General features: G+C 45.2%; 1 protein-coding gene across 2 annotated transcripts; it reads left to right on the forward strand.

The window, feature by feature from the left end:
* The first annotated feature begins 432 nt into the window (after positions 1-432).
* APLP2 (amyloid beta (A4) precursor-like protein 2) lies at positions 433-25,629 on the forward strand. 2 transcript variants are annotated; one of them, XM_009890801.1, is made up of 17 exons: positions 433-602; positions 1,825-1,954; positions 5,570-5,682; positions 7,189-7,364; positions 7,932-8,149; positions 9,855-10,022; positions 12,146-12,261; positions 12,622-12,696; positions 13,889-14,047; positions 14,456-14,584; positions 16,877-16,976; positions 17,539-17,709; positions 18,323-18,358; positions 21,275-21,357; positions 22,182-22,256; positions 22,723-22,878; positions 24,036-25,629. In XM_009890801.1, exons 1-17 carry the CDS (start codon positions 483-485, stop codon positions 24,135-24,137), a joined length of 2,127 nt encoding a protein of 708 aa, XP_009889103.1. In that variant the 5' UTR covers positions 433-482; the 3' UTR covers positions 24,138-25,629. The 2 variants fall into 2 exon arrangements, with proteins under 2 accessions (XP_009889103.1, XP_009889104.1); XM_009890802.1 differs by lacking the exons at positions 9,855-10,022; positions 18,323-18,358.

Here is a 25,629-nt window from a genome sequence, read left to right on the forward strand (position 1 = left end):
GCAGTGGGAAGCAGTAATTTTATTAGTAGTAGCAATACTTGCTTTGTGTGAAATACCTCATAGAGGTATTTCTGCCAAAAGTTATTAGTATTAGTTATTAATCTTCAAATGCCAGTTTAAGTTTCGGACATCTGGTTTAGCCTTTGTGAGAGCAACGTTTAAGTGTGAATTACTCTTGGGTTTGGTAAGCTGTTTTTACAATAATAAAAACACAGTTTGGAAAAACAAGCACCTTGGCGGTGAAAACTTGGTGCGGGCTCACCAGCTTTAAGGAATATTGTTACAAAATAGTTTGCGAGACTCCACCCATATTCTGAATTAAGCAGGAGGTCTCTGATAAGATGCCAGAGGGTTTCTGGTTCTTTGAGTTGTTCTTCTTTCGATCAGATAATACAATCAACATGGCTTGTTTTTGTTTGTCTTCACAGGCACTCGCAGCCAATGCTGGGACAGGGTTTGCGGTGGCAGAGCCTCAAATTGCCATGTTCTGTGGGAAGCTAAATATGCATGTGAATATCCAGACCGGGAAGTGGGAACCTGACACTTCTGGGACCAAGAGCTGCTTTGGAAGAAAGGAAGAGATTCTGCAGTACTGCCAGGAGGTGAGTTTTTCTGTGTGATCCTGGATCTTCACAGCTGCTAAGGAATTGGATTTCAATTTAGCAGGTCGGTAGCAGATTAACCCTGCAGGAGGCTAACTTGCGTTTGAGTAGCTCAGTTCCCTGAACTGTCTAGCTATGTTACTGCCCGGAAGGAGCAGGGAGGATGCTGCCGTGGGATTTAGGAGCTACCTCTGTTTAGATCAGCTTACACTGCCACAGAAGATCCTTGGTCCGTAAGTCAGAGAGGTATCTGTGTCTGTCTTTGCAGGAGTTTCTTCAGATGTTTTACCTCTGAGCCAGTTCACCAGCTCCATGTCTGTGCAAAAGGAAGCTGACACCTATTCTAGTTAGAATGTGGCTGCGTTGTTCTTGGGGACGTGTTCAGGCCAGCCAGAATATTAGAAAAATATTTTCATCAAAATGTTGACGGTATTTTTAGGTTTCTCATGCTTCACTGTAAAAAATACAATCTTTGTGTGCTCCAGATACGCTGTAGCGTATTGGCCTTGATAAGTGTCTTTAATTGCTCCTCTGAGGTGACAGGCACGTAAAATAGCACAAGGAATGTGGTTTTTTTCCGAAATGGCAAAGTGATAGAGCACACCATGTCTGGACTGGAAAACATTAAAAACTGTTTTACAAGGCTGATATAACTGGGGCTACATTTGGTTCACGTAGCAGAAGCCTAAATATAAGTCAGTGTCTGGACTTGAGAACTCGAGCGGGACATAGGGGTCATATTACTACATCATAAAAGGAGCAGGCATAAGGAAACCTGAGGAGGTAGGTGCATATTAGCTTGACAAGGGACGAGAGCGTCTGAAGATGTTACTAAACCTTATTTGTCGGTGATTGCCCTCTTCCAGAGGGTATCGTGCTGCACCAGACGGAGCGGAACAGATAAATACTTCTCCTCTGCTACCGTGCAAAGCCAAACACCTCAACTCAGTGCCGATGAAGGCTCTTGGCCCTGGCCTGGCTTTCCCCTGCCACAAAGAAGTGGTGACGCATTCCATTTCTCAAGGCCTGTTTGACAAACAGCCGGAGCCTTTTTTATGCCTTCAGCTGTTGTAAGCTTGATCCAGAAGAGAATGTGTGTGCCTGTGCAAATTTGAACGCGTTTTTGTGTAGAGAATCAGCCTTGCTACTTCTGGTTAGGAGCCACTTTGCACATCCTTTGTTCTTTCTGGAGAGAAACCTATCTCTGCTTCTTGTTGAACAGATGTATCCAGACCTTCAGATTACAAATGTTGTGGAAGCCAATCAGCCTGTCAGCATCGACAGCTGGTGCAAGAGAGGGAAGAAACAGTGCAAGGACCACACTCATATTGTCGTGCCCTACAAGTGCCTGGGTGAGTGCATGCTATGATTTGTTTGTGCATTCTTGTGGGAGGAACAAAGAATTGCCTTCTGGCCGCTTAGAGAGACGACGCCTGAGTTTGAGGCTTCTCTCATATCAGGTTGCCATTTCCACATCCAGCTTCCACTTAAACGTTTTTATTTCCACAAGATGGAACTCTTTCTCGAACAGATCGACAGCTTGATAACAGCTGTGGTGGAATAATGGTGCCTGGCGTGAAAAAGAAATTCCCATTCTCTCTGCAACTGCCATAAAAACCTGAAGGCTATTGTATTTGAGTATCACAAAGACATTGGGATTTAATACTCTGATCCTATTTTTGTGGAGCTTTAATATTTTGTTGCCTTGGAGACTTAAATGCTCAGTGCGTTCAGGCTTCCTGCTTTGGTCTTGGCAAGAGATCTCTATTCTATTTCAATGACTATATTTAAACTTTGCTGTTTCAAAGAGGCCCTGCTTCTTGCAGCTGTATCCCATGTCCCCACTTTGAACTGTGAAAGAATATGAGATAAACCGTGATGGATTTCATGGTGCTTTCCAGAATCTATCCACCCACTTGAATCGGGCAAGGTGTTTAGCTTGTTTACCTTGCGGCTTTTGACCTGTAGGTTGCGCCTGACACTGTGCTGCACTGCATGTGTTCTTAGTAGTAAGCTTAGTCTCAGCCGGCTGAATCTCTTCAGTTATCCACTGTGACAGACTTGTTTTGCAAGAAGGCTTGTGCGATCTTGGAGAGTCTGATTGCTGGGAGCTTTCAGTGGCAACCAGTTTTCGTAATTTGTATCCGTACCTCAGGTCTGAGAGTGGTTTGACATAGGAGGACGCAAGCAAATCTGCAGAAATGTATGGGTACTGTTCCCAGAATCACAGAATCACAGAATCATTAGGGTTGGAAGGGACCTCTGGAGATCATCTAGTCCAACCCCCCTGCCAGAGCAGGGTCACCTACAGCACCCCTCTATGTAATACCCTCTACTAGATGATCATAAAGCACTTCACAAGAAATGAAATTTGGTGTGGATACATCCCGGGATAAAGATGCATCTCTTCAAAGATGTGGAAATTCAGGTTTGAGAAGCAACCAAACTCAGCTGATTTTACTGAGAACTAATGGAAATAAAGATGAAAGCAAGATCTCTGGATTTATAAGGAGTTGTCTCTTAGAAATAATCCTCCCCCAAGCCTGTTCTCCAGCTGAAAACCAAGCTGATTTGGGTGACGCTGCCCTGAAAATTGATAAGCATTAAACTATCTGTTAAAGTTTTTAATTAGTGTCTTTCACAGTATTTTTCACTTGTTCAGCCCAGCCTGCAAGGCAGCTTTGGTTTTCAGATCTGGGTTGCGAGTCAGTAGTCCATAGGGGTATAAAATACCTTTTCATTGTCTTTAGCGGTACACAAACTGCTTGTTGTAAGTAGATGATGTGTTTTTCTGGGGGGTGTGTGACTTTTTGATTATAGTCAAACTATGGGTTTTTTTGTTCCCATTCCCGCTTGTGTCTTCCTTGCTACATGAAAGCACGGGGTTCTTGAGGTAGGATCTTGCTATCATACCATGTTTAACCTTCTCCTGCCTCCCCCCCACCAATGAAAGCTCCTTTGTATTTCAAAGGTGAAGAGGGGAGAAGAGGAGAGCCTATTAGCACTCTCACTGAGCTGTAAAATAAAGGTAACAATAGGTTGATGGGAGCAGGGCTGAGCCTGGTGAGGTGTGAAAAGACAACCTGTTGACAGTTCTGGCTAGGCTGTTAGGTGGCGTGGAAACACCTCTCGTGCCGGCTCTGATCTGAAAAGGGAGAGGATTTTTCTTTTTTGATAGCCCTGGCCGTGAATGAGGAAGGTGTCCAGTAACGCACAGTGCGTAAGAGTTTTCCAGTTCCTAGGTGAACTGAGAAAAATTTCCATGTGTCTTACGCAAAGGTGCTAGGATTCAGTGTTTTCAAAACAGCTGTTTAATGGCTGGTTTCTGCACCTGATTATTGTATTTGATCAGTTTGAGTCTTCTGCCTTCAGTCTCCAGAACCACAGCCTCTTGTTTTTAAAGTTTGGTCAATTTTAGCTTTCTTATCGGAAACGTTTTAACGAACCTTTCGTGAGAGTGAGGAGGAAGGATTCTTACCTCAAAGTTGTAACTAGCCTGTTTTGAGTGAGGAAAATGGGGAAAATACCATTTCTCTGTTGTGTCTATTAGTTCAAAATTTAACTAATTTTAAAAGGATGATGAATGCTAGTTGATTTTGTTATCTTGCAATTGTCATCCAGTAATCTGTCCCTGAACTGTACTTGGCTTGTGTGCGGTGCATAGGAGAAGTGTCTGTGAGCCTTTAGCGTCAGTACTAAGGGGCTGCAAAAAAATTGGTCGTGAATAATATTTGAATTTATTTTGAAATTGTAATGTTGAAGATTGTTTGGACAAATAATTCTGCTCCCTGGAGACTCCATAAGAAAAGGCATTTGGCTCAAAGACTTTTCCTCCAATTTTAACTAAGGATTCCTAAAGCTGCCAGTCAGGTGTGCAAGGTACGGTGCTTTGAAACACTTGAACTGAAGATCTTGGTCGTCTCAGAGTAGCTAGATATCTCCGTATTTTAAAATTAGTAGATGCAGCATTGAAATCTGCAGGAAAGAAAGAAAAATCTCAACTTTGAGAAAATTCCACGTTTTGGATTCCAGTGGCAATGTTTGTTAGGACTTCTGGGTGAAGAACAGCAATTAATGCTCATGTAGTTCTGATAGTTATTTGACAGGTGCTGGTACCAAACTGCGTTGTGGTGGAAATTTAGGCTAAATAGCGTTTTAAGTCCAACTAATCCGGAGTCTGTAGAGCAGACTGAGCCTCTCTCTCTACCCCCTGGCTTCCTCAAAAGCAAAAGTCTGGTTTTAAGATTGTGCCAAAACTTCATCATGCTGCTGAGGTTGTGGTTATATAAATGCTGGAATGCGGTGTGTTTGCTGACTCTGGTTCTAATCTGTGTTTTGGGCTGTATAGTTTTTCTTGTTCCAGCCCTCTGTGTTTTGGTTAGGATTGTCCCAGTCAGGGAATGTGCTGCAGTTGATCCTGAATTAAACTATCTGGAAACTGTTTAAAAAAAAAAAAAAAAAAAAAACAAAAACAAACAAGACTTACTCAGATACTGAAAACATAGATAACACTCACGGCACGTAAAAATTTCCAGGCTGTTACAGCACCAGACAGCATGAACTAGCTTCAGTACAATGCAGCACGTTTAGAAATTGGCAGTGAAGTGGTTTGAAAACTTCCATATGCAGATGCAATCTTTTCAAAGATTTGTGTGCAATCTCTTCAGTCAATCCTGTCTGTTCCATGAACGAGTATTCATTAACTTGCAGTGTAAAGTTTGCCTTCAGTTCAGCCTCAGGGTTCACATAATGTTTTAGCCCCTGCTCCTGTTTTTACCTGGGAAAATCTGAGGCTCTGTTTTTCTGTGTATTTGCAGAGGTGACTGCTGATCAGACCTGTCCCTGTTAAGAATATACCAAACCTTTAAGGCGCTTGCAACAAGATGTACTTTGGGGGAGTTGATGCTGGCTTTGTTTTCTGTTGGAAGATGGACACGTATGAACCATGGATGTTTCTTGTTTTTCAGTGGGTGAGTTTGTCAGTGATGTCCTGCTAGTTCCAGAGAAGTGCCGATTCTTCCACAAGGAGCGGATGGATGTGTGTGAAAGCCATCAGCACTGGCACACTGTGGCAAAAGAGGTAATTGAGCTGCCGTGGCAGGAATTCTGAATCTCTCCGCTTGGCTGCTTGTAGTATTGGAGCATAACAGCATTCATCGCTGGGATCTGTTACTCCCATGTTGCAGTTTGTGGACTGAGGCAGAGAGCAGTGGAAAAAAAAATTAGAAGTGCTCAAGTGACTTAAAAAACCTGCGTAGCTAGCTGAGTTATTTTTCACTCCTGAAAACCTGTCCTGAGTAGCTTGCTCAAGATCATCCTCTAGGATGGAGCTTGGAATTGAAATCAGGTCTGCAGGATGCTGCTTTAACCTATGGCGCACCCTTCTTTCCAGGGCAGAGAGCTACAGCGATCATAGGATGTTTCCTATTTTTCTTGCACCTTTTGCATTGCTGTACCTGCTGCTGCTGGGGATTTGGTTGGGAGTGCTTGCTTGGGGACAGTCTGAGTTTCGTCGTGACTGATTAGTGGAGGTTTTACATAAGAGATGGATTATCTTCTCAGAATAAATCTAGCCCGTGGGTTTTTTTGTGTTTGTATTTTTTATCTGACTAGCTAAAATGTTGCAAATTCTCTGCACACCCGTTTGAACTGGGGGTAATAAAAACAAAATCATGACTAAATGTACATGTTTTCCATTTGGTAGAAACAGCAACTCGATGATTAGTTGTGGTTGTGCTAGTAAAGATGAGGTTAAGGACACACCAGTTAAACTTCCTATTTATTTCAAATCCCGAGAGCAAAACCCCATCTAAATAAAGCTGTGCTAGAGGAATCACATTTTAATTGAGGATAAAGTTGTTAATGTCTAGCAAATTTAAAAATCATTTGCTTTCAGCATAGTTGGAGAACTTTTCCAGAAATATTTGGCCTGTTTTACATCCGTGCTGTAACAAAGCAAAGCACAAAAGGGTTCTCGTGTACATAATAAAGTCTTTCTTACTTCATTCTGTTCCAGGGCACCACAAAGCCATGTATTTTCTGAACTTAAGAGAAGTATATAGACATAATGTCTAATCACAGTTTGCGCTTGGCTTTTTCTTGAATTATCTGATTGATTTTCATCTGCAGTATGTTAAAATAATCTTGACACAAAGTCCATTTGAGCGATTATTCACTTACTCCAATGTAAAGTTTAGTAGATAAAGTTTAATGAAATGGCCAGCCCAGAAAAGCAAACAACAGTTCTGTTTCTTTCAAGTGCTCTCTCCCTCAAGTTGGCACGAAACGGTTAGTTATTTTTCCTGAACGTAGCCAGGCTGACAAATAAGCGGTTGTTAGTGGCTGGGGGGTGCCTGATATGTTAACACCAGGAAGCACTGCATGGCTCTGAATCGGGGACTTTTCTGGGGATTTTGCGTAAGGTACAATTTTCAAATCCATTTTCCTTTGCTGTTCAGATTTACGTCGTACGTTGCTGTTGTCTTTTTGCCGTCAAATTTAGCCCGCTGGTAGCATTCTCGGGATCTATGATATATCCAAAGCAGAAGCATGATGCTAGACTGACACGAACGGGCTCCTCTTTCAGGCCTGTCTGACAGAAGGGATGATCCTGCACAGTTACGGCATGCTGCTGCCCTGTGGAGTAGACCAGTTCCATGGAACAGAATATGTGTGTTGTCCTCAGACGAAGGTTGTGGATGAGGCTCTGTCCAAAGAGGAAGAGGATGAAGACGAGGATGAAGAGTACGACCTTTATAAAAGGTAGGGTTCTTGCTGGCATAGGCATTAACAGCTCTGTATGTTTAGTTGCTGTATGTGAATATGTCGCACAGTGACTCCCTTGTGGCGAGGATCGAGAGGAGAGTTTCTGTCCTGTTCTGATTTCCCAAAGGAGTGTCCTGAGCCTGAAAAAGCCTTGCAGAAGGACAAAGGGCTTTGCAGTGCTGCTGTTACTGGAGGAGCTATAAAGCCTCCCCCCCTCCCCTTCCTCCTTAGACAGTCAAAAGGACTGTCTGATAGCTCTTGGGGTACCTCCCCCAAATACGGTAAATTTTCACTTACTGAAAAGAAGCTGATGAGAAAATGCAAGGAAACCCCGTGAAGCTAGAGGCATGGAGAAGCTCTGTCTGCAATAGCAAGTGTGTCTGTAATGAGGGAAGTCCCGTCGCTGCCCTTGATGGGGTGATCGATAGTTGGTACATTTATTTTTTCCCCATCTCTTGTGTTTTTAGAACAGATGAAAGGAGAATCCTTATTGTGGTACATCAAAGGTTGGCTGCTAAGTGATTAACCTTAACTTTACCCCCTAACTGAACTGTATCCCTTCAGTGAGTTCCCTACAGAGGCAGGTGTAGAAGACTTCACAGGAACAGCTGTGGAGGAAGACGAGGACGAAGAAGATGAAGGCGAAGAGGAGGAGGATGTGGTAGAAGATCGCGATTACTATTACGATAGCTACAAAGTTGACGATTACAATGAAGAGACCCCCACAGAGCCTAGCAGCGACAAGGCTGTTTCCGAAAAAGAAGTCAGCAGCGATATGAAATGTAAGACACATTCTAGCCTACAGGCCGCTTGCTTCGCTGAGAGCGTTCTTGTTGGCTGTCAGTTGGTGATGGGTTTTTGATCAAGTCAATAAATGCCACTTGGAAGTCTTATTTGCCAGATAAGTTAGCAAACAGAGGAAAGCTGATGATGCTTATGTTTCAAGTGTTGAAATTAACTCTCTAGAGCATGGGCCATATGTTTCCAGATAAACAGCAGTTCTGCTGGCGGGAAGCCCAGCGTTTGGCACGGTGAATGAGCACCTCCACGAAGGTGCAGTGTCGAGTCAGAAAACCGTATCTGCACAGGCTAATTTTGAAAAACCTGAGAGGCATTTGGGGTACGCTAAGAATTTAAAATCGTTGTTTGGGGTGATTATCTTGGATTTGGTATTTTTTTACCAGCTTAGGAAAAGGAAGCTGAAAGTGGTGGGCCGTATTCTGCAGAGGTGGCATAAAGGTGCCATCTGGCCGTTTAAGAGTGAGGAAGATACTTGGTGCTGCCTTAGTAGCCTTTGCATAAACCTTTCTCTTTCGTGAAAGAAGGTCAGCCAGCAAAATTGGCCCACTTTTATTATGTGAGTAATATACACTTACTGCAGTAGTAATACATACTACACTCGCGGTAGGTTTTGTTAAGTGGTAGGTGCCATTGCAGAGGGCATCTGCTGGTTGTGTGGTGCCTCAGCGTTATGCGATGTCCTACGCTTTATGTGTGGAAGTGTCTGCAGAGGAACGAGGAGGGGAGAGGGAATGAAATTCAATTAGCTACAGATCACTGAATCATTGCCAGCAGTTCTTGCATCTTTTTGGTAAAATGCCAGCATGCTGCAGATAATTTTACTTGCTGAAACAAGGCTTAGCTCATATATGTGCAGGACTGTTACAGATCTGCAGGTGTTGAAACAGAACGGAAACAATGTGATTGGGGTGTCTGTTTGGGGGGGGACGCAGTCTTTTCCCTGAAGTATCGCAAGCAGTTGCTAACTTACACGCAGTATCTGTTTTCTTGCCTCAAAATAACCCCACTGCTTACATTGCCCGCTTATTGTGTAGCAGTCCACATGCCCTGGCTAGCTGGAGTTTTAATATTTAGTGTATCGATGTTTCGAAACTTAAAAACCTAGCGGCTGAGAACGCCATGGCAATCATGTTCATTTTGCTTAGCCTGCCTTTTCGCTTGCTCTTACTACCTCACCTTTAAGATGAGAAGTGTCTACCCAGGCAGAGTGCAGCGGAACAGGACATCTTTGAATGCTTTAAGCAGCCCTAATGGCTTTTCTTTCCATCATGTTGGTTTTATACAGTGGAGGCTCCACCACTGGGACACCCAAGGCATAACGCTGTGGCATCAGCAAAATAGATCCTTGCTGTTTCAGCCTCTAGCTGAGGAGAAATGGCTTTTGCAGATGAGAGCTCTGTGTTGAGAGAACTGCTCGGGTTGCCTACTGCTGTGCATTTGCTCCAAAGCACCACGTCTAGGCACCTCCCTGAATAGCGCTGGCAAGCCCTGTGATGAATGCAACGTTAAACAACCCCACCCCCCCCCCAAACTGACAAAAGCCCTTTGGTCAGTGAAGTAGCGATGCTGAGACCAGCGCGAGTGCCCCAGAAGAAGGCGTGAACTAGAGCCACCACTGCTTTGTGTAAGTCTCTCGGCAAGGCCTGTGCTCCTCACTAGCTCATGTTCTAACCCGTCTCCACACAGCTGTCTGCTCCCAGGAGGCGATGACAGGGCCCTGCCGGGCTGTGATGCCTCGTTGGTACTTCGACCCTAACAAGAGAAAATGCATTCGCTTTATATATGGAGGCTGCGGAGGCAACAGGAACAATTTTGAGTCAGAGGAGTATTGTATGGCTGTGTGTAAAAAGATGAGTAAGTCCTGCCTCCCACTGGCCCTTTTGCAGCTAGCCTCTGTCTGTCTGGCGTTTGGTGTCTCCTCCTCCTTGCCCAGGTCAAGAGAGGATACGTGTGTAGCTCATCCTTTTGGTTCTGGTGTCTGCAGCAGTTCTGTCTGTCCTTTTGCAGCAGTTTCCTCTTGTCTCCGCTTCTCTAGGTCTTTAGGGTGAACTTTCCTGGGGAAAGTGGCTCTCGACATATGCTGTCTGTGCTCAGCGTTGGCTTGCGGCTCTTGCTAAGTTCTTAGTTGTCATCTTCCTGATCTATAGCAGGGACCAGGGGCTGTGTCTGACCTCTCGTGAAAACCACATAGCTTGCCTGTTTGCGTAACTGGCTTTTTTTTCCAAATATATGGAAGGAAGCACCTGCTTTTCCCAGTCGTATTACCGTGCATATGTTTGACCAGTCTGTCCTGAAGAGCAGGCTGCTACTTGCCGTTCTCCTGGTAGCAGGCATTTTCTTGGTATTGTATTTTGGGAGACTATCAGAGAAGTATTGCAGAATTCAGATTCCCACTTTCGGCTCGGTTTGAAATATGAATCATGACTCAATCCCTGCATTTTTGAGAGCTTGAGGTTTTTGGCACCAATTTCAACTGGCTTTTATGTCAGATGATAAAACTACCAAAAACATTTTAACCTCCTTATTAATCTTATTGTTGAACTCCAGCACTTCCACTTCAGCTACCATTAAAGCCTTTTGAAAGGCTTTTTGTGTTATCTGGGGCTTGGCAGTCTGACTATACAGCCATAATCCTATTTACAAAATGGGCTTCATGCAAGTGCTTTAGATTGGGCTGATCTAACTGAAGTGGTGAAATAAAAGATGCGGATGTCAGGAGCTTTTTGTACAAAAGTTTGTCCTGTTACAGAGGGATTTGGGACTGGAAAGAGTTCTCTTTGTCCAAGCTTGGTTCAGAAATGCCATGGGCAGGCCCAGAATACCGTGCTGATCTGACGTTGTCCCTCGCACACAACAATTCCTTCCCCTTCTTCGCTCTCCTCCTTCCCTAGTTAGAGTAAAGGTTTGTGGATTCAGGTGCGTGCTAAACTGCAAGGTCATTTTTTTTTCTGAGGCATGCCGTCTTTCAATGATGCGTTGGAGGTTTTTTTCCACTCAAGTTACTAAAATGGTTCAAAGGTTGCCATCACTTTCCCTTTCTGCCCTCCCTCTGCTAAAGGGCAACAACGGAGTGCATCGTGTTTGCCGTACATCCCTCCAGAAAGGGCTCTGGGGTGTGTAGTTTCTAAAACTATAGCACGGACACTTTGTTCAGTGTTTGCTGAATTGCAGTATATGGAGCCCCTGTCGTGGATTTTGCAGATGCTTGAAATTGTCAGTTCTGAAGTTTTATTTCTCCCCTTGTCGGATTTGAATGTCTTAAAGATACAAACCGTCCACTTTATTGGACGAGTTGATGTGTCACACTGAGCCTCCTTCTGTTGCTGTCTTGTCTAATATCATTGCCTGTTAGTCCTGCATGGTGCATCTGGTAGGGAAAAAGATACAAACCGTCCACTTTATTGGACGAGTTGATGTGTCACACTGAGCCTCCTTCTGTTGCTGTCTTGTCTAATATCATTGCCTGTTAGTCCTGCATGGTGCATCTGGTATGGAAAGGTAGGTTTGAAGTGTAAAATATTGGGTAGTGTTTTGTGCAGATTTATTGTCGAGCTCCCTAATCATATTAATGATGCCTGGAGCCAGCTTGTCAGCGAACAGCTAATGCACAAAATGTCATTTAAACTATCCGAAGCCAATGTGAAAGGGAAGAGAAAACAAGTTCTTTATTCTGCAATCCAAGTCATTCTGTTGCTGGAGCTGAATAATGCTCGTCTCAGAACTAATGAGAAAACCGAACAGGTGCTGGTTGCCGCAGTGCATTACTGTGTTTTTGGGATGATGTAACTAACTGGTGTTGTGCAGTAAATTGGCAGCTTAAAAATACCAAAATGGACTCCTGGTAGGTGGCGGTTCAGTAGACTCAGCCTGCCAGATTGTTAATTATGCAGGCGTGGAGATTCCTCTCCCTACCTGTCCTTTGCAATCCAGGATTGCCGTTTTCCGAACCTCCGCTTAGTCTTACCTTCTCTTTGCAGTGCCAACTGATGATGTGGATGTCTACTTTGAAACCCCAGCTGATGACAACGAGCATGCCCGCTTCCAGAAGGCGAAGGAGCAGCTGGAGGTCAGGCACCACAACCGCATGGACCGGGTGAGCTTTATAGTCATTTGTGCCGCCCTGCATAGTTGCTGCCTGTGTTTTTCTGGACAAATTGATGGGGAACTGACTTCCTTTCAGGTCGCCAGCCTTCCTCGTGTTTCTTGCAGTATGAATTCACTGTGGCAGTTAGATTTTCATTTCTTCAGAGCATTGGGAGAGAGGATTCAGTGGGGACGCTTGACTTGCTGCTCAGAGGGCTGAAGTGCTAGGTTTAAACCCCACAGCAGCTCTGTTGGACAGCCTGGCTAGGTTCTGAAAGCACATTAGAGCTGCCTGTGAAGGCAAATTAGCTCGAAAAGATCAGATGTGTATTTGTGTCTTGTTGATGTGTTCTGTCCTTTTCTTGTCCAGGTGAAAAAGGAATGGGAGGAAGCAGAACACCAAGCCGTAAATCTCCCCAAGGCAGAAAGGCAGACTCTCATTCAGGTAAGAGTTGGAGGATCTAAAGAGGAAAGTTACTGGTGCTTGGCCTTTGTCTTCTCAGTAAACTAAATGAGAGATGGTAATATTCAAAGCCAAAAGACGACCGAGATGGAAGAACAGCTTTCCTGTTCTGTCAACAGCTGCCTTTTAGAGGAGATCTGATTCAATTGCGTGCTTTGTTCTTAAAGCTGGAGATGATCCGATACTGTGCCAGGTCCTTTCCTAAGCCCAATAGTAGGAAGCTATCTCACCCCTCGAGCGCAGCGACAGCAGAGCCAAATTGTAACTTCAGACCTTTGGCCCGTTTTGCACTAACCAGTGGCCTCACAGCCCAGTTCAGATTGGCCCTGACTCTCTGGACTCACATTTCCTGTTCGGGCAGACTTAGTGAAAACCACTTAGGCAGCAGATAAAGCTGGTTTGCTGCCAGAATGCCAGTCTCCTGCCTTATGAGGAGAGTTCAGTTAGACTGTGAAGTTAATCAGGGATAGTCTCAGTATGGGATTGTTAGGGGCAGGCTCTTCTGGCAGCGATGACTGTATGAAGGTCCCTCAAACCAATGTACCGCCATGTGACTGACTCCAGCTTTTAAGCCCACTTTGGATTTTATCCTGGAACACAGTTTTCTCTCTACGTTTTTTAACGTAAGCCATTGTAAGTCCAAAAGAGTTTTCCATCGTCTCTGTTGAAACATAACAATGCTTAGTGGACTTTCCTGGCTCGTTTGGAGATGTGGTTTATGACCTTTGTAATAGAATATCTAGAGATCTGATCTGATGGCACGCTGATGAAAAATCCCCTAAGTTTACCTGTGTAAACTTTTGCAAATTGGGATTAATGGTGCTAGGCTGAAGGGATCTATCCTGTTTCCAGGTTGAGGGAAAGATTTAGTGCTGCGTCATTTGTTCAGGACAGTCTGGATCTCCCAGTTTCAACGTGATCGTTATCTGTAAGGCCACGTGCCCTCTCCAGACCTTTGAAACGGATTGTGAAGGAAGTTTTGAAGGCAAATTGTCACTATTGAATTTGCAGAGATCAAACTGCATCAACATCTATCGGCGCTGTTCTCTCCTACCGTAAATGCCTAGGACATGCAGTGTGACAGGCTCCATTTGTTCTAAGGAGTTATGTGAGAGACAGTAGGTGACCCTGACGCATAGAGCGCATTTCACACAGACTCCTTTCTTTGTTCCAGCACTTCCAGGCAATGGTTAAGTCTCTGGAGAAAGAGGCAGCAAGTGAGAAGCAGCAGCTTGTGGAAACTCACCTGGCTCGTGTGGAAGCCATGTTGAATGATCGCCGTCGCATTGCTTTGGAGAACTACCTGGCTGCGCTGCAGGCTGACCCGCCGCGGGTGAGTTTATTTGCGACGGATTTCTACAACAGGGTAGCCGCCGGGTAGGGTGGAAGGTGGGAACGGCTTGGTGAGAAGACTGGCTGTGACCTGCCGGGGCAGAAGCTGGGAATAGGTTCCCAGGAAAGCTTCCTCCATCGTGGCAGTTTGTGCTGAACACCTAGCAGCGGGTCTCCTAATTGACTCGCTCTCCTTTCTGCCTGCTTAAAAAAACCTTGGCTTTGTTTAGTGTTCATGAGGCATAGTGTTCTGAGTCAGACTTAATTTAGAAAGAAAATATCTGAGGTTAGCGCAGGTGATTGATCCGTCCAGTAACAAAGCAGGCTCACATCTGAAGTGCCTTATTTCAGCTGTGAATTTTATTTGAATTGAATGCATTTGAACTCTTTACCTTCTCAAATCCTGCAGCCCCACCGCATCCTGCAAGCTCTGAAGCGCTATGTTCGTGCTGAGAACAAGGACCGTCTGCACACCATCCGCCATTACCAGCACGTCCTGGCAGTTGACCCAGAAAAGGCTGCACAGATGAAATCTCAGGTATAAGAATGTTTCTGTCAAGGAGGGCATTGTTACCCAGCCCTGGTTGTCGGAGAGTCTAGAAGCCATGCGTTAAGTCCTCACGCTAATTTGCTGGGTGCTATAGCAACTTCTCATGCTCCTGCAGAGATCTCCCATTCTGTATGTGTATTGCCTGTCAGCAGATACGCTGTCTGTACCATTTTCTTTGGTTCTTGACTCAGTGTTAAAAACTGGAACTTTGGTTTTAGCAACGAATTGTTGTTGGTTACAATGAAGAGCCTAGGGGTTTCGAACTAGTTCGGTATGATTTTTGTTTCCTTTTGTCAAACACCCGTGAAATTATTTGCTTGGGACTTGGTCATCCTCGAACACTACTTTCCTCACTTCTTCAAGACCTCATGTCCCTGTGTTCCTGTCATTAGGCTTGTTCTTCACAGTGCCTGTGTTTTGGGTTTGTGGGAATTCTCTTGTGCCGCTGCAGAGTTATTGCCTTGTTTCCAAAGCATAGTACATAACCCTTGGCAAGCACTTGATCGGCATTGTTGGCTGCATTAGAAAGTCTCTTTTGATGCATTTATTTTGTGCTGCTGCAATATATTTTACTCCTGAACAGCCAGAAAGTCATTTTCCTTCTGCTGGCTAGTGTATGCGAATACACTGCTTCAAGTGCACGTCAAACCTGGCCGTTGTACTTTGTAAGAGTAGTTGCAGATACTCCACAAATATTTTGAATTATGTCCCGATACTTGTTTTTACAACACACTTTTAAAACAGCAAAAGATGTACTGAAAGGCTAAGAATCAAATTAAGAATGGCCTGTTAACACGGAAAGATCTGTTCATAAGGGTTTTTTTCTTTTCACAAGAGAAGCAGAGAGAATTGACTGTCCAGTCACAGCTGTAGGAATGTAATCAACGTTTGGCCAGTCCCACTTTACTGGGGAAAAAATGCTTTATTACTTTGCTGTATAACTAGTAGAGGGAAATACCGTGGTTTAAGAGTCAGACAGGGACTGGAGTCTGTTACTGTCACCTCCGATGAGGTGCAGAGTAGCGTTGCAGTGATTTTTGTAGGAGCGAACCTCATGCTTGGAGGTGCCCGGTCCCCTGGGTTTCATGTTTCTGGGTGCTAGCGGTGCCCCTTCAGCTCTTGTCTCTCGGGTTGTCTGCCACTGATTCTGTGATTCTGTGATAAGCTGCGCGTCCTCCGACGGACTGGTAGCAGTTGTGGTATTTACAAGCTGATGTTTGGCTTGTGGTGCAGAATATGTGGTAGCGTTTGCAGAGACAGCTTAGCATATCAAGCGCAGTCCACCCTGACCCTTTGTTCTGATGCTGCCAAAGCCCAAGAGGGAGTGTGTGAACTGTATTCTTAAGCTAAAACCTAAACAGTCCTTAATTCATTCTGAAGGCTGCAGTGTCAACAAATCGACATGCGAGGGATGTGGGTGGTACAGTTCAATTTCCATTTGCTTTACTTTTCAGATGCACTTTAAGCTCTTCAATCGATTCCCTTGATTGACAAGCTGCCACATGTAAAATTAAATTGCTTTCATCCTTGCTCTTAAAGGTCAGGTGCATGTCAGAGTGTAAAACAGGTCCATTCAACTCCTTAGCTTTTCCAACATTTGGCCATCCATATAAATGTTTTCCTTGGGCTGCATGATCCCTGATTATGCAGCACCCTCTTCAGGTCAGGCTTGACTTCACCAGTGAATTTAATATGCCAGGGAAGAGCGATTTGAGGTTGTGTAGAGTTTGAATTGATTTCTCCAATGAAGGGAGAACGCTGTTGCCAGTGGGTGGGTGTAGTGGGTGTAAGACAAATGTAATGCCACTGTTGTTCTGAAAGGCACCTTTGTTCTGAAACCAGAGCTGATAAATAATATTGTCTGCTCCCTTCGCGTGTATCTTTTCTAGTAGTCAGGAATGATAATCCATTTAATACAGTACTTGCTTGAAGCTGCTGCAGGAAATGAATTATGACCGTATCTGGCATATGGGAAATATCAGTGCTTCAGTGTTTCCAGTGGAGAGCTGGTGAGAGCAGGAGTCCGCTGAGTCCTCTCTCTCACCCCTAGCCGTTCCCAGAACACTGGGAGAGCCGTGTACAAACGGCCGGTTCCAGTGAAGCATGATGTGTTAGCGAGCGTCAGTCAGAGAACTGAACTAGATGGACCTATGTCCCATTCTGTTGTCTGCCATGGCAGATCCACCAGTAGTAGGTATTTTAGTAATTAAGTGATGTGCTGGTACCAGTCAAGTGATGGACAGTCTTTGCCTACTCCAGCACACTCTTGTACATTTGCAGGTGATGACACATCTCCATGTGATTGAGGAGCGGATGAATCAAAGCTTGTCTCTGCTCTACAAAGTGCCATATGTGGCTGAAGAAATCCAGGATGAGATTGGTGAGTGTCTCTGCGTGCCAGCTCCCGTGCCGCCGTGCTAGACTACGAGCTGTTCTATCAAATGAGGTGGGCTCCAGAGAGACTACTAGCTCCTTTAAGGGGATGCCCTCAACGAGCGCTTAGGCTTAGGTACCGCGGGGCAGATAGTCACTGGGTTTTGCAACCCAGCCAGTCAAAATAGCTTGTTCCTAAGAACTTTCAGTGTCTGTTTGGAAAAAAAAAAAGTCAACATCGTTCATGGTAGCAAAGCTCTCTCTCAAAGGGAGGTGAAAAAGATTCATCAAAATAAGCAGATGCTTTCCCGCTTTATAGGAGTTTAATCCCATCTTGCCAAAAGCTCTTGCCACATCAAACCTCTTGGCCCTTATTTGTATGTATTTCTAGCCAACGCCTTTACTGAGAATTCCAGATGAGACTTCAGAGCATGCAAGATGAGATAACCTGGCAGCCCCGAACAGTGTTCCCCTGCAGCCCTGCCTCAGCTAGGTTCGAACCATCTGCCCCTTTCTGTTCATGCCAGGCTTCATGCGGTTTGTGTAATATTTCCTCTTATTCCTTTCAGATGAGCTGCTTCAGGAGCAACGTGCAGACATGGATCAGTTCACATCCTCCATTTCTGAATCCCAGGTGGATGTCAGAGTGAGCTCTGAGGAGAGCGAAGAAATTCCCCTGGAGGGCAAACCATTCCGTCCGTTCCAGGTGAAAACCTTCCCAGCCTTGCCTGGAAGCGAAGGTATGTGGAACTGAAAATTGGGTTCACTGGCTTTACGAAATGTAGGCGTTTTTTCTTAGCCGGCAGGCTCAGCTCGGTGGCACAGAAAGCTCCATCCCTTTGGGTGATTGAAGAGCGAAGCAGTCGCCCCAGCAGTACCCCTCAGACTCTGCCCGTTGGAAAGAGGCAGTGCCGGTAGTAATTTGCACTGAGCTGCTGCTGTCTTGATTTTTCCAATTCTTCTCTTTGCAAAATTGTTTCATCTCTTTCCATTTTGCAGGGGGGGTGAAATTTTTACTGTGTGGCTTGACTCTGGAATTGATTTTCAGTCTTTAACCAAAACTCTCTCTCGTGTGATGTTGAGTCTTTGTGCCGTGACCTGCTGAAGGGCTGCAGGAATTCTCTTTATTTTTGTAAAAATATCTATCTGTATTTTTGTATCATCGGGTGTTGACAGCTGGTGTGTGCGTGTGTATTTATTTTAAAAATGCTTGTACAGAGTCCTGAGCTTAAAGAAAGCTGTAGACTAAAAGCTTTTCCCAAGGTCTGAGTCAGAAATCATGCGCAAGCCTTTTTCCTTTCTCTCTTAATCTCCTTTCTCTGCTATTTTTGTTTTTGTTTTCCCTCCTGCTAGATCCTCAGCCGGATTTGTACCATCCAATGAAAAAAGGTTGGTTCTAAGCTGCTCCCTCACAGTGCTTTCGATCACTCTCCTACCTTCTCAGTGTGTTTGGTAGCTTCATTTTAGTTTCATACTCGCCTTTATTTTCATTTCCCTGCTCTCATTTAGATCAGTAACTCGATTTAGCTTGTTTAGGCCTAGTGTTAAAGAAACGAGCTAGTCTGAGCATCTAATTGATTGTGCGCGTTCCCCTCTGATGGGCTCGCAAGGCGTCACCGAGTGCACGGAGTAGCTGCTTTGCTCTCAAGAAACGTGGGCCTAGCTGTCTGTCTGCGACCGGGCGGTACGTTGCACCTCTCCGTGTGTACTCATGGTTGACACTTCTCAAAATAAACCTCGCAGTGCTGAGGGTAGATAGCGTATAGGCTCTTCTGCCTGCTGTGGAATCTGTCTTTACAGCCCGATGATAAATTAGGAATGAGAGTGCTGCAGCAGACATAGGCTCTGTTTCCCACCTAAATGTCCTTGTAGATATTACAGAGTGCAGCTGGTCTGGGACAGATAAATTAAGAGATTCCTTCTTTGTGTTTGTGGTCTCCTCGGCATCACCTTTTCACATATGGCATCTCTCCATGCTAGCAAAGTCCTGTGTGATTATCCATTTCACCTTTAGCTCTTACTAACTCTGTAGTAACTCAGTGCCTGGCTAAAAAGGGTCTGCCTGGGCTTTAACAGCGGCATAGAAACATTGGCATTAAATGGAATCCTCTGTTAGCAACGCAGTCTCGGGTAGAGATCGGGCCTGGCTGATCTGCTGCCACAGATCTAGTTCCTGAAGGAGAAATGAAAGGCCAATTCCCAAAATGCTCTTGCGGCGCAGTGGTACACGTGCTCTGTGTGGGGTGTAAACCCCGCACTTCGATCTGCCTTTGGTGCCAAATATGTTGTGCAGGATCTCAAAGGAGAGCAAAGGATTTTGCTAATAACCATTTAATATGAACACAAATAGTTTTGTAACACGGTGAAAGCCAGGTAGCTTGAAACTATTCTCATTATCAGCCTTTCTCTAGAAATGTAAGTCACCTTCATCCCTCTTGTGGAACAGCGTACAGCTAATTCAGTGTACTGACTGCTCTGGAAAGAATTGGGACAGCCTGTAGTTTGAAATTTTTTTAATTTTTAATTTTTTAGGGGGTTTTGTTGGACACCTGCTTTGTTGACTTAAAGATGATCAATATAGGCTCGTTCTCCCCATTTGGGCGAATGGAAGAATTTCTGATGACTCGGGGACGAGATTATATCCTGCATTTGCCCCTTGTCTCCCTTCCCTTTTAATTTCACGAGGGCTGATAGGGAGCGTTGGGGATTTTTTGTTGTGCGTCTGCGTGGGTGTTTTTCCCTGGGCAGTATATGATCTAAACGGTGCCTTTGAGCTACGTAGAACTGGGTCTGTTATTTGGTACAGCACTCTGTGGCAAATAGCAAAGCTCGGTGCAGCAGCTGAGCTCCCAGCCCTGGACACTATGCCACGTTGGCTCCTGAGAATTAAATAAAGCAGCCGTAGGCCAAAAGCTGATACAGGAGTTCTCTGACAACTATTTGTGGCTAGTCTCTCCAGAAAACCCCAATCATTGACTTTCACAATAACGTGACCTGCTTCGACAGCCGTGAGAAGTCAGACTGGCAGTCTTGGCCGTGCTTGGAATCCGATTACTGTCTCCAAAGAACCGTACAGGAAAAAGGGGATGCACTAAAACCCGAGATGCTTCTTTAGGGAGGAGCTGGAGTGAAACATTAGTTTCCTTGGCAATTTCAGGCAGTAAAAGCTTGTCACTGTAAAAACTTGCCTTGGAGCCAACTAGCCTTTCCTTGCATCTCATCGAAGAACATGCTGCCAATTTCAGCAGCAGTTGACATAATGTCTTAGGCAACCTGCAAGCTCAGCAGCTTGTGGAGAGGTGTATGCAATCACCGGCAAAGTGTTAAGTGCTGTAGTAATATTTCCCCCGCCTCGTGCTCCTCGTTGGAGAGACCCCGCTGGAGGTTTGAGGCTTCTCTGTCCTCCTGCTTTGGTGTCAGGGAGGCGTAGGTGTTGTGAAGGACATTACGTTGTCCCTCCTGATACTGGAAAACTGGCGTGCTCCTAACTTGCCATGTTGTTAGGTCTGCGTATCTTGCAGCAGGCTCTTCTGTTATTGATCTGATCTATTTATAAAAAACGCTTCAGATCAAAACAGTTTATGCAGAGCAGCCGCCTACTGGTAATTGATATTCTTCTCTTGAGCCTATGCTAGTTTCAGCCTAGAAATGGGTGAGTGATGTTCTGGTACAAAGGCTGGTGTAGTTCTTTGCTCCTCCCTTGCCCTGGGATTTATTGTTTCTGGGCTCGTGCCAGCTACGGGACAGCAGCTCGGTACAGAGCCGTGCTGGGTGACCTTGAAATTCTCATTCCCGAGGCACTTGCTGATGCGCTTGGTTTCAAAAGAATGGGCGATGCTGACGGTGCGGTTGAAAGCGTTCCCTGCGCGCTGGCTCTCCGCAGAGAGGAGGTGTGCACTCCTGCCACGGGGGTCCCGCTGAGGCGGTGGTGACCCGGGGTGACATTTGCAGAAAGGAACCGCGTGCTCACAGTTTGTGTTACGTGTTGCCTTGGACCCTCTCTAACAGCAGCGCTTTAGCAGTATGGTATTTCTGGATTTACACTCCAGCCTGGGTTTGGTGAGTCTTGTCTGCTCCTCTCATCGCCACCTCATTTCCCCTCATTAACAGAAGCCCCCTAATCACTTGTCACTGTAGCATAGCTTATGAGCTCCCCTTCTGACACAACAGCATGAAGACAGATTAATAATCAGCGGTCCACGCGGTTAAACGCGCTAGCCGTGGCAGCTCTACAAAGAGTAGGTAACCCTTCCGAAACGTCGCTGGGGGCTGGCTAACGGTCCCTGCCTTGCTCTTTTGGTACAGGTTCTGGCATGACCGAGTTGGATGGGCTGATTGGCGCTGAAGAAAAAGTGATTAACAGCAAGAACAAAGTGGATGAAAATGTGGTGAGCCCTCCACCTTTATTTTGTAAAGCAAAGCCTGCCGTGGACGCTAATTAATAGCGGTGGCTTACTTCCATGTCTCCTTCCTGCTTACAGAATGTCAATGTATTCATTATCCATATGGTGTGGGGGAGTCAGTTTTCTGACTATTGTAGGCTCTTAATACTGATTAGCATCAGAAGGGTGGGAGGGTGAGGGAAGGAGAGATCTAGATCTTTGGCAGTCGGAGCTGGAGAAGCATCTGATTTACTAACTGCTTTCCCAGGCAGAGACCCTTTGATACGCCTTTATTTTAGCTAGGTAGCTTGCTGTCTGAGTGTGCGGAATGCTGGTGTGTTCCATCTGTTTTCCCACCTCTTTTTCATGGCAGGAAAGTCCTTGCCGCCTTCTGAAGGTGAGCGACCCCGTAGGTATTAGCTCTGTCTACAGAGTGAAGGATTCACTAGGTCGGAGTGGCAGACGAGTTGCCTCAGTTCCCTGGGTTTAAAAAAAAGAAAAACCACCAACAAAAGACAACTTTTGAGAGTTTTCTTTTAAAGCCACTGCTTAGATCTGACACAAGAGCAATGCTGTGTCCGAGGCAGGTGCCTAGTTTTTAAAGTGAGTCTTTAGTTTGAAGTAGTCTGACCGTCCAAATGGTTGCGGTACTAACTCAAGTGGCCTTAGAAGTCGGAGAACATCCCACGCTGTTGAGAGCACGGGAAGGATGGTAGGTGGTTCTGAGCCTTTGCTAGTTTTCATTAAAGGTCTCTTGTCTGCCTTCATATTCCTTCTCCCACCTGTTTGGTAGGGCTCCTTTCATAAAACGCTTTTGTGACTGTTTTCAGGTAATTGATGAAACCCTCGATGTGAAGGAAATGATTTTCAACGCGGAGCGTGTCGGCGGGCTGGTGGATGAGCCGGTATGTATGTGGCTACCGAGTCTAGCCGAGCGACCAGCAAATTCCTAAAGCTGGATTTCGGTCCCTGTGTGTTACTGAATTCCAGGGGTTCAGTGCCTCGACACTGCTCTGGGAGCTCACGTAGAGTATAATGCAGTGCAGCATTTCTGCGTAAAGATGTAAACGGTAAAGGCGCATAGATGCTAACCCGACTCTTTAGTTGCAAAAGAGCTTTGTGGGATAGGAAAGCGGTGTGGGTCAGTGCCTTCCAGAATACCGAAGTGGGGAAACAATTTTGTGTTCGTTATCCTTTTGGTGAAATACCTGTTTAGAGGGGAAACATCTACACTGTCTAGTGTAATCAGTCACGTCTCGATACCACAGAAGGCTGAAGACCTTATTGGGGGCCACCTTTTAGGTTTGTATTTAGCAGCGCGTCTCTCGCATCGCTCTTCCTCTACCCGCTCCGTTGTTTTCTTCCCTCCAGGATAATGACAACTCCCTTCGCGACGACTTCAGTTTCAGCAGCAGCGCCCTTATTGGTCTGTTGGTGATTGCTGTTGCCATAGCTACCGTTATAGTCATCAGCTTGGTGATGCTGAGGAAGAGGCAGTATGGGACCATCAGCCATGGAATTGTGGAGGTGAGAAACAACTCCTGCTCCATAACCGAGGATGAAAATAGTCAGCGTTGAATCACATGTTGTGTGTAGGGGGCGAAGATGGCAGTAGCTGCCAAGCCATCAACTGCTCCGCTCCTAGCTAGATGGGACTTAACTCTGTAGCTGCTGACATCTTCATTGCTTATTTATTAGTATGCGGGTATCAGTCATCGGCGTGCCATGCTGGGACCTGTCACTTCACAGCTGTATTCGCTTGTCACAAGGAATTCAATTAGGCTTCCCTGTCTGGCTCAGGATAGGATTTAGCAGTAAATGAGCTTTTCAGGCGATATCTTTAGCAGGGGAGTAAGTCAGTCAATCTATAGTAATTTGTCCTCCCAACTAATGTAACAACTATTAAGACAGTGCGATCGGCTGAGCGCTGAGAAGCGGCTCCTTCTTCTTCCTTCTGCCTCCGACGTGCTCATTTCTAATGACAGCTTAATGGAGTCTGCAGAAAGCTGCTTTTCCCCTTTGCCCAACCCATGTGTGAAATGGTAACGACCTCCTTAATGAGAGAAGCGGGTCTCAAATTTGTAACGTTAGCTTATTAGAGATTTAGCCTGGAGAAGAGAAGGCTCCAGGGAGACTTTAGAGCCCCTTCCAATGCCTAAAGGGGCTCCAGGAGAGCTGGGGAGGGACTCTTGGTCAGGGAGGGGAGCGATGGGACGAGGGGAAATGGTTTTAAGCTGAAGGAGGGGAGATTTAGATGAGATATTAGGAAGAAAATCTTTTCTGTGAGGGTGGTGAGCCCCTGGGGCAGGTTGCCCCGAGAAGCTGTGGCTGCCCCATCCCTGGAGGTGGTCAAGGCCAGGTTGGACGGGGCTTGGAGCAACCTGGGCTGGGGGGAGGTGTCCCTGCCCAGGGCAGGGGGTGAAACGAGAGGGTCTTCAAGGTCCCTTCTAACCTAAACCATTCTTCTGATTTATGGAGAACATTCCCAAGAGGCGTGGGCAGGCAGGAGGCGTTAGCACCCCAATGGGGAACACTGTTAAGCACATTATTTTTTGTGGCTTACCTTTTTTCCTGTTTGCTGCTTGCCACGGTATTTATCCCACATTTGTCTGTCGGCTCTTGTTTGTATGCAGTAAGGCTTGCAAGTACCTCCTTTGACCAGTAACTGTCTGGTGTTTCTAAAGGTTGACCCGATGCTTACTCCAGAAGAGCGGCATCTGAGCAAGATGCAAAACCACGGCTACGAGAACCCCACTTACAAATACCTGGAGCAGATGCAGATATAAAAGAGATGAAGATACAACAGCCCTGACCGGGAAAGGCTCAGGGCGGAGGGCCAAAGTGGTCCAGCGTTTTGGATCAACTACTGACCAACAGTTGCTTTGAGAGGACTTCATCTTACATTCAGAACTCCTGGATCATTAAGACTATAATTACTACTGTAGAGTTGCAATTTCCATTCTTTTAAATGGGTGAAGAAATGATAATATAACAATATGATATATAAATCTCCTTAAATGGGAAAAATGGATCTATTGCAGATATTTGACTGAGATGTAGTTTTCTTTTTTTTTTTAATAATCTGAAAAATACCAGTTCTGTTGTACTGTTGTCTGATACGAGCTCTATATATATAAAATGGAAAATGTTGATTTTATTTCTGATAGACCACCTGTATATTGAGGGTCGTTTGTACCAGCCCGCCTTGTAAAAAGGAGACAGTTGTGGCTCTTCAGTCATTTTGGCTTTTATATATAAAGCAGTATTCTTTTTTCCTTTTTTTTTTTTTGGTTTTTTTTTTGTTTTTTTTTAAGTGAACTTCACTGGGAGTTGCAAAGAGATTAATTTAGGGATAGCATCTATGACAGCATAAGCAAGGAAGCAGTTGGGAATGGTAACTAACAAAAATCCTTATAACAAGAAAAAAAAAAAGAAAAAGAAAAGAGAAAAAAAAAAAAAAAAAGAAAACCCCCCATCCTCATCCGCCAGTGATGTGCACCCTGCTGCTTAGCAGTTTGGGCTCTAGGAATCAAGACTCCCTGGAGGCAAGGAGTTAAAAGGCTTCTAGCATCTCTGTTTATAGTTATTCTAGTGGAATGTTAGAACATGGTTTGTGCATACTGGGGTCTGCACATTCCCCTTCCAGATTCAGTTCTGCTCTAGAGTTGGAAGTTCCCGGTATTGAATTTAAATCCTCCGTTCTGAACCAGTTTCCTTCAGAACTCACCTGGCATTAACAGCCCCCTCTTGCTATTACTTTCTAATTTTCCCCGTCTCTCCTGCCTCACCGACGTGGTAAGTAGTTAAGAGGCGCAGGTTTTTGAACCTTTGCGTCTCTTTCGGTGATGTTGGGCCACAGGCACGGCTTTGGGTGTTTGGCCGGAATTGACAATTCACCGCAATAATCAGTACCTTGGGAGCTGATGAACGTGGAGTTCACTTTAACTGGGGTTAAGAGAGGGGTAAGTTGGGAAAGGGATACTGCCTGCTTTAAGGGAAATTGGATGCGTAGGCCCCGAGAAGAACAACAGGGGTATTGTTCCACTCACCATCATGTCTTTGTAATGCTTGTATAGTTGGTGTTAATGCTCACGGCTTTTTTAAATCTGGAGGTTCTGGTAACCTGTGGTGTATTTTTTCTATTTTTCCTGTGACTTTATTTTTTCTTCCCCCTTCCGTGTCTCTTCCCACTATGCACAGATTTACCTGCAAACTCCTTAGTGTGGTCTGTGGGGAATGTACAAAGTTTAAACACATCAATAAACACTTTAACTTCCA

Source organism: Charadrius vociferus, unplaced genomic scaffold (genome assembly GCF_000708025.1).
Source record: "Charadrius vociferus isolate BGI_N301 unplaced genomic scaffold, ASM70802v2 scaffold858, whole genome shotgun sequence".
NCBI lineage: Eukaryota > Metazoa > Chordata > Aves > Charadriiformes > Charadriidae > Charadrius > Charadrius vociferus.